The sequence below is a fragment of the Theropithecus gelada genome, chromosome 2, assembly GCF_003255815.1.
Source record: "Theropithecus gelada isolate Dixy chromosome 2, Tgel_1.0, whole genome shotgun sequence".
NCBI lineage: Eukaryota > Metazoa > Chordata > Mammalia > Primates > Cercopithecidae > Theropithecus > Theropithecus gelada.
The window spans coordinates 98,109,976-98,122,012 of NC_037669.1; the positions used below are offsets into that span (position 1 = coordinate 98,109,976).

A 12,037-nucleotide genomic window follows, 5' to 3' on the forward strand; every position below is an offset into this window, starting at 1 on the left:
AATATGTCTTGCCACAGTCACAAATAAGACTAGTTTTCCCAACTGAACTACGCAAACCTTAGCAGGCTCGTGGGGAAACCACTGGAAATCATTTAATCAGCTCTTTCAAACATATTGCCCATAAGTTGCAGAAACGCAGCTGCCTCTCAGGATTAGAAAGTGGAGCAGCAACCGGAGGTGTCTCCGGGCCGCCCCCCGCCCCACCTTCCCTACCCCCGCCTCACCCACTCGACCCCCACACTGTCATCGCCACAGTCCCTCCATTCCAGAGGGAATTCCAGAGCGGAATACGGATTCCGATTTTAAAATAAGCGCTTCTAAATCTTTCTCCTTCCCTCTAAGACGAATGAGGGAAAGAAAGGGAGAGGAGTTGAGGTCCCAAGGTTCAGGGATGCCTGGTGATCTCCAGGTCCCAGGCTGGGCTGCCTCGGTGCACGGAGAGGGCGAGGGGCGCATTGTGGAGCCTTGGCAAGCGCTGCTCTTCCTCGATCCTTGGTTTGAGGTCTGTGAAATGGGGTTCGCAGTGCCTTTGCGGGGACGCCGCGAACTCAAGCACCAGCAAGCCGATTCGAACTCAAAGGGCTTCGGGGTGTAGACGACCACCGCTCACTGAGGGACTACGGGTCGGCCCGCTCCGGAGCCAGGAGAGTAACTGCGCGCAGGGAAAGGCGCACTGCAGCCTTGGTGCCTCCCTTCCCTCCACCGGACGGGTGAGTGACGACGGGCGAGGTCCTCATCTCCAGGCTGCGCAGCTGAGTTCTGGCAGGTACGGTCCTAGGGGTGTGAGTGTGTGGGCCCTCAGGAAAGGTGGGAGGGGCGAATGCCGTGGTCTACCCGAGCTTGCAAGGGTGCGGTGGGCAAGTTCCCCAGGACCCTCGCTGGCGCCGCTTGTAGGCAGCTGGAAACAGTCGGCGCCGCGGGTGGCGGTAAGTTGGCCAGGGAAGGAAACACATCGCTTTCCCAAACCGGATTCCTCTGAGCAAAGCCAGATGGTGTCATCCCCATTTTACAGCTGCGTAAAGGGAGGCCCAGAACACCAACAGCCAGCTGTGGCCGGAGCCCTTTCACTGACCCGGAACACTAGCTCTCAGAAACCTGGAGAACTGCGAGGGCTTTTAATGCGGCTGAGAAGAAAGTAAAGACCCCGACTCCTCTCTCCTTCGAAAGAGCCCACACAAGTATGAAGACCAGCGCCTCGGACGCTCCGGGGTAGGGGGGCCCACGCCCCATCCCTCTCAGAATCGCGCCTTACTGACTCTCAGTCCCGCCCAGTGTCCACCCCCCACCCCCGCCCCAGTTTCCTTTCTGGACCCTCCGGTCCCCAAAGCGAACTAAGCTAGCGGCAGCTTCTCCATCCCGGGGAAGACTCCAAACTCCTAGGTTTCCCACCTTGGAGAGCACTGCTCTGGAATGCGCAGGGGAGCGGCAGCTGGAAAGGGTTGGAAGGAAGCTTCTCGGACCCAGAGGGGGGCAGACACCGGGCCCAGCCAGGGAGGGGTTAAATCCGCCCCACTGGACCACCTCCCCCTCTCCCCCAGGAGCCACTTCAACCGGTTGTCGTCCCAGTGGCCACCCTCTGAGCACGTGTTGCTGCCAGTCTGCGTCAGCGCTGGGTAAATACATGACTGGGCGACGCCGCCGGGCGGGGCTATTTAAGAGGCAGCCGCCCTCTGGTCCTCCCTGAACTTGGCTCAGCTGCCGGGCTGCTCCGGTTGGAAACGCGAAGCCAGCTGCGTTCTAATCCAAAAGGTAGGTCCCTCGGTTCGTCAGCGGGGGATCCAAGTGTCGTGTGTCTTTGAAGAATGCTGTCGTCAGCTTTGTGCCCATTTCCATTTTGCTTTTCTATTTTCTGTGTCTTTCCTCCGAGAGCTCGAAAGACATTTCTTGAAGTCAGAAACAACGGCTCCGGGTCTAAAAGTGAGGTCTGGGTAGGTAGAGCTGCTTTAGAGCCTTTCACGCGCCGGCATACCCATTCGCTAAGATTCGCATGCAGATTGAGATTTGCTAGCTGTTACACAGCGGTGCTGGGGACTTTGCAATCTTTTCTAATAAAATACCAGAGGGTTTTAAGATTCAAATTCATTTTCTAAATACTGCAGAAAATTTCGAGGCTTTACGGATAGAAATGTGAGGGTGTTTTATCCACTAGCGATCTAAAATGCACGGGGCTTTGGAAGCCTGAGTGCTGGGCACATATTTCTGATTTTAAAACCTGCCTATGTTTTGCGTAGTGGCTTATTGCCATTTCCCACCTACACTTTGAGAACACTTTATAAATACGGCTTTATTTATTGCTCCTACATTTTAAACTGTGCTTCTCTTTTTCGTCATTTACTGTATTTCCATATTGAAAGCTTGTTAGCTATCTGGAAAGGTGCTTTCCCCAGGGTTCTCATTTCTCCCACGGAGTCTTCCCTTTAGGATATTTTTTTCACACTATTTTTAATCTCGTGGGGTTTTATTTTTCTTCTTTCAGTTAGAAGAGAAGCACTCTGCAAACACTTCCTCAAACTTTAGGGAAGCAGAAAACATTCCTTCTGCTCAACACGGCAGAAAACAGGGTCTCTGTCTGCCCCTCGGCACTGGGTGTGGAGTTCCCAAAGACCAGCCGTGTGCGCCCGGGGGCGCGCGCCATGGCACTCGGCTTGAGCCCTCGTGCTTGTGGCGGCCTGGGGAGTCTGGAGCACCTGTGTTTGTCCTAAGCCGGTTTCTGGGTGCCCTGCCCGCCGCAGGAGCTCTCGGATGCCCAGCCTTTCCGTTAACGCCCCCTCCTCCTTTGCTCCCTACAGCCATGAACAGCGGCGTGCGCCTGTGCGTACTGATGGCGGTACTGGCGGCTGGCGCCCTGACGCAGCCGGTGCCTCCCGCAGAGCCCGCGGGCTCCGGGCTGCAGCGGGCAGAGGAGGCGCCCCGTAGGCAGCTGAGGGCAGTGCAGAGAACAGACGGGGAGTCCCGAGCGCACCTGGGAGCGCTGCTGGCAAGATACATCCAGCAGGCCAGGAAAGGTAAGAATGCTGCCTCCCCATCCCTCACTTCTGCCCTTGTTCCCAGGCTCTGGATGCTGACCCTCTTCTCTAGCGCCGGCCTGATGAAGATGACCTCTCTCGGTAGGAAACAAGCAACATGGTTTCTGGCCGTCCTTTGTAGCAATCTGAGAAGGGGTATGGAGGACTTAATTTATAAGTAAGGGGAACCTTCTTGAAAAGCTTTCTTTGAACTAATTTTTAGCAATGTTGCTGATTAAGTTCAACACCATTTTACCAAGCCATTAAAAGATAATTATTGAACCCTAGGAAAGGGTTCCTAGATACACTAAATACCCTCTACTAAAAACGCAAAGAACCTGGGAGCCACCCAGATACCAATCCTTGGAAATCCTCTAGCAGGAAGGCGTCAATGCTGAGAATGCCTGAGATCTGGCTACAACAGTTTAAAAAAGCAGTGACAATGTGTCCATGTCCACCAAACCATGTAACAGAAGGAAAGAATCAGCAGCAGTTTTGTGTTCTCCTTGCAATGACTTACACATGATTACATGACAAGAGAGATATTTGTTTTTACTTTACTGTAGCAGAGATGGTCACAGTTATAGCAAGAGCTGAGCAAGTCATTTTTCTCAGCATCAAAGTCTTTCTCCAGGAATAAGGTGATTCAGCCCCTCACTAGCTGAGTGGCATGCAGGCAGTCCTGACCTGAGGCTAGCTTTCCCCTAAGCTCCTTCCAATTCTTTGTGTGATTCAGAGGGAGGCCCATTCATCTCTTGTGACCCATAGGAATCATGCTTTGGATTGCGGCAGCTTTTTTCTGCCAACTTTATCCCCAGTGGCACTAATAATGAACACTGGCTGTGGAGGAGTGTGCTGAACAGTACAAACACAGCTGGACATTAAAATAATTCAGCAGGCCAGGAGCAGTGGCTCACGCTTGTAATCCCAGCACTTTGGGAGGCCGAGGCAGGTGGATCACATGAGGTCAGGAGTTCGAGACCAGCCTGATCAACATGATGAAACCCCATCTCTACTAAAAATACAAAATTAGCTGGTTATGATGGCACATGTTTGCAATCCCAGCTACATGGGAGGCTGAGGCGGGAGAGTAGCTTGAACCTGGGAGGTGGAGGTTGCAGTGAGCCGAGATTGCACCATTGCACTCTTACCCAGCAGGTGTTCCAGGGCCTGGATTTGAACCTTAACCCCTGGCTTGACCAGAAAGGGATAAGATGAAGAGCTTTGGCTCTGCAGAGTTCTCCTGTGGGCTCACATGAAGGGAAGACTGGAACTCTTTGACCCAGAGGCTTCAGAAGGAAAGAACAAATCAGAGATTTGTTGTATTTCTTCCTGTCTTTGGGAAATTGCCCCACCCACTACCTTCTGTTTTGCTTTCCTACTAATTAAATTGAAGAAGATAGAAATACTTATCACATGGAGAGAGAAAGTCTGAAAGCTTTTGAGTTCCTGCTGATTTTCTGCCTGAAAATAATTTAGTGTCTGTCCCCAGATACAGGCTGAATTTCAGCCAGACAAGTCTGAAATATCCTAGGCTTTTCATTGATCTGTGGATCTGGAACTCCCCTCCCCCAATTTGGGAAAGACCCTGTTTTTCTTCTATGTAGGCTGAGGATATCTGCAAAAAAGCCTGAAATGTGCTGAATTAACTCTTGGTTCCAAAATTGTTCTAGGAAAAAAAAAACAACAACTCATTACCACATTATTTCCTAGAGCCAATACTAGACAATGGCTCTTAAAGCATAAATCTTAGCTGGAAAGTTCTTTCTAGTCCTTCTTCTCAGCCCCCCTCTCCCTTTGCCTTCAGCCAATTGTGCCAAACAAACCCAGGAGAAAATAGCAATCACTTGGAAATTTAGATGCCAACACCTAGGATCAACGCTAGCTAAAAAACAACCAAACTCTTCTATGTGACAAACAAGAACTAGGAATAAATACTCACACTATAGAAACTGCACAGTTTCTTTGAATATTTTACATATTTTGAAATCATATCAGATTTTGCTCCACTATAGTATATATTATGCTTAAATGTTCTAAACAAGACAATGCATTCTTTGAGCAGTGCTTAAGAGTTTATCATTAGGAAATATCTGCAGCACTTTCAATGGCCCAAGGAGAAACAATTCTATTGGAGGGCAGTGGGTAAAGATACCTAGAGGCATTTAGTGGACACCTCTCCCATGCCCAGCAAAGCTTCAATGCTACGTCTATATTGTCTCTCTCAGTACAACAGCCCTGCACAGTAAGTATTATTATACCCATTTTGCCAGCGTGGAAGCTGAGGCTCTAGAAACCTGAGTAACCTACATGTTGTTCCGTATCTACGCAACAGTAGGGCTGAGACTCTCTCTAGTCCTGCTCCTCCCAGGAGGGCCTGGAAGCCATTCAGCTTCCTAGCTGTACTGCCTAATCCACATTTTAAAGTTTAAAAGAGCTAAACCCTTCAGTTGTAGCAAGAGCTCAGAATGTCACTGTTTTCTCAGCACCAAAGCCTTTCTGCACGAATAAGGTGATTCAGCAGCTCACTAGCTGAGTAACATGCAGACAATCCTGTCCTGAGGCTCGCTTTCCCCTGAGCCCCTTCAAATTCTTTGTGTGATTCAGAGGGAGACCCGTCCATCTCTTGTGACCCGTAGGAATTAGGCTTTGATCAATTCCATACATCAGATGTAAGCCTCTATGTCAGCACTGGGAGAGTGAGTGAAGGCCCTGGTAAATACACATGACATTAGGACAGAACTGTACGTGGAACAGGGAAGTCAGGGTGTGTGATAAATGCAGCTTCCACGACTGAACATGGTGCCCCCACCGTTAACTGAGGCTGCTTGCTCGTATTGAAGCTGTCACTTCGCTTCCATTAGATGGAAATTTGGGTGTGCCCAGGCCTTAGTGGGCACTCATCATCACAGCAGGCAGGAGGATGGGTCATGTTTCCACGTGACTGTGTACAGGTAACTGGGTCTATAGGTTTTCCTGAATTCAAAGACTAATATTTCACCTGAACAATGAACAATTAAATAGCAGGGGCTATTTTTCTTCTACATAGGCTGAAGATATCTGCAAAAAGGCTTGAAATGTGCTGAATTGACTCTTGGTTCCAAAACAGGGAAGGGTTGCGGTTGGGGAGAGAAAGGGCGGGGATGTTGTTCTGTGTTGTTTCTGTTTTTAATTAAACTTGCTTAATTTTATTACCCTGGGTAACTGCCTTTGCATTTTCATTTATCAATAAATAAGCCATAGTCTGACTCTACTCAGCCTATGGGCAGGAGCTGGCAAGGGCAGCCTCATGCAGAAGGGATATAGACCAGCCTCACAGGAGGTGGGGACACAGTGGCCCCCAACACAGTGGGAACCATTGAGTGGTCCCCCACTCCTCTACCCTTGAATTGGTCTGGGCTTTGTTCACTGAGGTCCCTGAAGAGCCTTTCTTAAGACTGAGCTTGCACAGGAGAAGGTGTCCTACTGATTTCGTACTCCAGGAGGCTACTGTCTATGAGCTTTGAGCTAGGACTATGTCCCATGCCTCCAAATAAACTGCCTCTTCATGTCCCTACTCACTCAGTGTGAGCTCTACAAAAGGATCACACTGTTCCTGAAGACTTAACTTCCATCCCAATGGGACCATTTCAGGTTCAGTTACTGCATTTTGGTCAAAATGGCTGATTTAAATCACCTTTGTTATCACCTCTCTCCCGCCCTTCTTTGAGTATTACTGAGGTGCCAAGATTTTAATCTGACAGTCTTTTTCTGAATATCATTTTTAATTGATATTGATTTATCATTGAAAATAAAATGATCATCAATTCAAAACACTTACTGATAAATGAAAAACACTTTCTGAATGTAACTTTCAAATTCATATTTTTAAAAGAGTATTTATATAGCAAAGGGACTTTATTTATTTTTTTCTTTATTATACTTTAAGTTCTGGGATACATGTGCAGAACATGCAGGTTTGTTACATAAGTATTCCTGTGCCATGGTGGTTTGCTGCACCCATCAACCCGTCATCTACATTAGGTATTTCTCCTAATGCTATCCCTCCCCTAACCCCCTGCCCCCCAATAGGGCCTGGTGTGTGATGTTCCCCTCCCTTCGTCCATGTATTCTCATTGTTCAACTTCCACTTATGAGTGAGAACATGTGGTGTTTGGTTTTCTGTTCCTGTGTTAGTTTGCTGAAATGATGGTTTCCAACTTCATCCACGTCACTGCAAAGGACATGAATGCATCCTTTTTATGGCTGCATAGTACTCCATGGTATAAATTGCCACATTTTCTTTATCCAGTCTATCATTGATGGGCATTTGGATTGGCTCCAAGTCTTTGCTATTGTGAATAGTGCTGCTGTAAACATATGTGTGCATGTGTCTTTATAGGAGAATGGTTTATAATCCTTTGGGTATATACCCAGTAATGGGAAGGCTGGGTCAAATGGTATTTCTGGTTCTATATCCTTGAGGAATTGCCACACTGTCTTCCACAATGGTTGAACTAACTTACATTCCCACCAATGATTTTATTTTTTTAACCATTCCAACATCAAGATATTATAATTGTGCTACCTTAACAACAAGAGCTCTCCAGGAGTCAGGAATGTTGATGGATATTAAGGGATGAATTTAGGAATAAATAAGTACCGGAAAAATCTTTGGTTGGTTTCTGCTGAGGCCATGTACAAAAGGAAAACACCCACCTACCAAAAGAAAGCAAAAGGTAGGGAGACTAAGGAAAATCTAGGCAAGTCCCCAGCCTGCAAGGCTGGAGAAAATGAATCCACCTAAATACTTGCAGAACGCAAAGCACACCACTAACTTGTAAATATTGTCCTCTCTCCAGTTACACAGACATTGGTCCTTCTCCTCTCTTAGACTTTGGTCCATCAATTCCACTACTTTGACAGCCCTTTGATACCTTTAAGGTGGTGTCTATTATATTGTCTCTGGCTTTTTCCATTGCTATCCTTCGCAAATTGAACTAGAGATGCTTTTAGATGTAATGTCCCTGTTTCCTTCCTCCCTGTCCTTTGTAGCTCCTTCTGGACGAATGTCCATCATTAAGAACCTGCAGAACCTGGACCCCAGCCACAGGATAAGTGACCGGGACTACATGGGCTGGATGGATTTTGGCCGTCGCAGTGCCGAGGAGTATGAGTACCCCTCCTAGAGGACCTAGCCTCCATCGGCCCAACGAGAAGCAACCTCCCAACCCAGAGGAGGCAGAATAAGAAAACAATCACACCATATCTCATTGTCTGTGGAGTTTGACATTGTATGTATCTATTTATTAAGTTCTCAATGTGAAAAATGTGTCTGTAAAAATTGTCCAGTGCAACCACACACCTCACCAGAATTGTACAAATGGAAGACAAAATGTTTTCTTCATCTGTGACTCCTGGTCTGAAAATGTTGTTATGCGATTAAAGTGATTTCATTCTGCCCTGTCATTCCCTGTGTCTACTGAGGGCAAAGGGCTCCATTTCATCCTTAGAACATGCAAGGAGGGAAGCCTGATAGATGCTATACCAGGACAAATCCTTGTAGTAGATGTCCCCAGAAAGGGCTTGGGAAATGCAGCTCAGGCCTGGAGCTAACTTTGCTACAGGCCAGCTGGACAGTGAAAGGGTCATCTGTGGGCAACTCCAGAGCCCAGCCCTGGCCACCCTGATCCCCGATCTTATTTGCCAATCCTACTCCCACCAGGGTTTCCTTGGGGTTCTCTTGGCCTTTCAACAAGTTACAGGCAGTAACTGGCCATGGTTTTGCATACATTTGATCACTCCATGGCTCTGTGGCACAGAGGTTATCATCCTTTCTTTACAGATGAGGAAACAGGCTCTGAAGAGTGAAAGTGACGGCCCTTATGCCCCAGCTAAGGAGATTCACAGACTGGAGGTCTTAATGTTCTGAGGCTAGCGGGACCTTCATCACTCTAGCATTTCTCCAACTGAGTGCACAGGAATCACCTGGGGAATCTTGTTAAACTGCATGTTCTGATTCAGCACATCTGGGCAGAAGCCCGAGCAAGTTCCCAGGTGATGTCAGTGCTGCTGTTTGCAGACCGCACTTGGAGCTGCAATGGTGCAGAGAAGAGCCTATAATTGCTTTTCCTTGAGCCCCACCATGTTTTGGAGTTGGTGGGACTCCAAAGTGCTGGGGAGACTCTGGTAGTTATACAGAGCAGAAGCCAATCTGTCTGTTGGCTCTCTGTAGAAATCAGTGAGGGGAACTAGTCCAAGGCGACACCCAGAGATGATCCAGTACCCACCACCCACAGTGCAACCTTTCCATGCCTCCTGCTGAGGCCTCCAAGACCCTCCAATCCTTGTCCAGCAGAGGCCCCAGGTGTCCAGTGCAACAGAACCTGGCAGCCCCCAAGAGCAATATGTTGAAAACAAGACTGGCAAATCTAAAACCTTACCCAGACCGGCACCACTCACTACTGGCACTCAGTGCCACCTTCCTTAGTGTTGGGGACAGGACACTGGGAGGGAGCCCCAGGAAGACTTGGTCAGTACAATTCTTTCACTTGAGCTGAAGTTGGGATTCAGTGTAAAACTTACTCCAAATAGGGGACACTATATTAGTCCCTTCCAAGGTACCACCTCATTCAGTCCCTACAATTAGTCTCCAAGACAGCCTCATATCTTAGGTATTCAGTCTAAAATATCCAGATGCCTGTGTATTTAGTGCCCCCTCCCCTTGCAAAAATCACTAGTTTTATGGGTGTGTAGGGGTTATGTGCCCGTGTGTGTGTGTGCGTGTGTGTGTGTGTGTGTGTACTGTTTGTGTATTGGGGATGGAGGATGAATGAAGGACTTGGAATTTAATATAGAATCAGCAGTGGGGAATGGATGGTGAAAGTCTGATCTAAATTACTGATTTATGAATCATCAAGGAAGTGGGTGTTAAAATACCATTTTCAAAGGTAAAGTCATGACTCATACAACACAAAATGAACATATGTCAAAGATATCATTTAACTCATCAATTAATAAAGGAACCAGTAAGATGTCACAATCATTTCAAAGCAGAATATGAAGGATAGTCAGGTATAGACAGCCGGGAATAATAACAGAGAGAAAACTGGTTCATATCCATAGGTCAAGAAAACATACTGTTTGGAATAATCCACAACAGAAGTTACTTGTATCATTAGAGGACAATATTCACTTATGTTTCTTTATGTTTTGTTTTGTTTTTTGAGACAGGGTCTCAGCTCTGTTGCCCAGGCTAGAGTGCAATAGCACAATCACAGCTCACTGCAGCCTCAACCTCCCAGTCTCAAGCAATCCTCCCACCTCAGCCTCCCGAGTAGCTGACACTACAGGTGTGTGCACCACTCCCAGCTAATTTTTGTACTTTTTAGAGGGATGGGGGTTTTTGTCATGTTGCTCAGGCTGGTCTCAGACTCCTGAGCTCAAGCAATCCACCTGCCTCTGCTTTCCAAAGTGCTGGGATTACACGCGTGAGTCACCGCATTTATGTTTTGATAGGCAAGAATTGTTTGCATTTGTATCAGTTTTCCAGGGATTATAAGTCACTCAATCAAAGACACAGACCCCAGCAGCATCAGATAAATGCCCAGCATTCCACTGAAAGGACATTCAGTCACCCCTCTGCCCACTTCCAAGCCTTTCACAACTTTTTCTAATGCAGGAAAGGGAAAGGAAAGAACATTCCTGGCCTCCTCTTGGGTGCTATAGAAAGAGTCTCACAAGCATCAACCTAGGTAACAGTCCCAGTCCTGCAAGGTAATCATGATTCCACTCCTCCAAGAGGAAACAGGAGCTCGGAGAGGTTAAGTGGCTTGGAGGTGCACATGCTGTCCACAAATGGCAGTGCCAGGGTGTAAGCAGCTGGCTCTGGAACTTCTCTATGAAAGGACTTAGGGCCACCGTCTGGCAGAGAAGGGCCTCTGAACCTTGTCTGGAAGCTGCACCTACACAATGAAGGCATGGAATCAGCATATGTGATCATGTGTGGAGTCTTGGAGGGGGCCTGATGGAGCTCCCTGGGCACGGGAGGCAGAGAGCCTAAAGACCTGTTCCCCTAATGCTTTCAGTACCATGCTGGGCTGAGGACAGCACCTTCTGACTGCAGAGGCCCTGCTCTTATCTCTATGCCACCTGTTCTTGCAGGGTCCCTGGACCCAGAACATGCAACTCAGGCCTTCCTAAGTCCTTTCTCAGGGGATCACATCAGGCTCCTGCAACTAAGCTGAGCAACTCTTGCAGAGAAGCCAGCCGCTCCTAAACTCCACTTTAAAGAGACCTGAACTCACACAACCACAAAGCCATGCCCACTGCCCTGCCCTCCTCCTCCTCCTCGTCTACCCAGCTGTGTGATCCTGGGCAAGATCATGCCCAGCCTTTTCCCCCTCCATCCCTCCTCCCCTCGCTAACCCTTCTTTTCCTGCTAGCTGTCCTGGAATCCCTTGGGCTTGCAGGAGCTCCACCCAGGCCATATCCTTCTACAGCTATTCCTGCTGTTTGTGTCCTCAGCTCTGCCAATTAAGGCTGCTCAGAAGCTTCCTTTTTGTTGACCCACTGGAATTTAAAAGCTGAAGAGAGCAATGGCTATCACTCTAGCTCAACCCACACCCTACCCTACCTCAACTCCCATTTCACAAATAATAGACTTGCCCAAGATCACACAATGAATTAGTGATGGAACCTGCAGCTCTCTCTGGAATTAACTCCGTGCCAGCCTGAGACATAAAGAATTGCCTGGTAGTCCCTGCATTTGCTGATACCTCTGGACCTTTTGCTTGGGATATCTGACCTGCCCTCACCTGCAATTACTAATATCTCCATATGGCCAGCAGCCAGAGGGTGGACAGGATTCACTCTCCCAAGATTTGCTTCACCAAAACCAAGCTGTAAGACATCTGACCCACAAATTAGGGAATCTACTTAATTTGTCAGCAACCTACTGAACCCAAATGACAATCTTTGCTCTCAGGCTTAGCCAAACCCAGGTATAAGGAAAGGAAAATGGAAGAAAGACAGTATATGTTCATTCTTTCTTT

General features: G+C 47.9%; 1 protein-coding gene across 2 annotated transcripts; it reads left to right on the plus strand.

The window, feature by feature from the left end:
- The first annotated feature begins 250 nt into the window (after nucleotides 1-250).
- On the plus strand, nucleotides 251-8,447 carry CCK (cholecystokinin). Of its 2 annotated transcripts, XM_025376079.1 has the most exons (5): nucleotides 251-766; nucleotides 1,013-1,178; nucleotides 1,539-1,749; nucleotides 2,790-3,005; nucleotides 8,040-8,447. In XM_025376079.1, exons 4-5 carry the CDS (start codon nucleotides 2,792-2,794, stop codon nucleotides 8,171-8,173), a joined length of 348 nt encoding a protein of 115 aa, XP_025231864.1. In that variant the 5' UTR covers nucleotides 251-766; nucleotides 1,013-1,178; nucleotides 1,539-1,749; nucleotides 2,790-2,791; the 3' UTR covers nucleotides 8,174-8,447. The 2 variants fall into 2 exon arrangements, with proteins under 2 accessions (XP_025231864.1, XP_025231865.1); XM_025376080.1 differs by lacking the exons at nucleotides 251-766; nucleotides 1,013-1,178; nucleotides 1,539-1,749 and having other exon boundaries at nucleotides 2,789-3,005; nucleotides 8,040-8,446.
- Nucleotides 8,448-12,037: the final 3,590 nt, after the last annotated feature.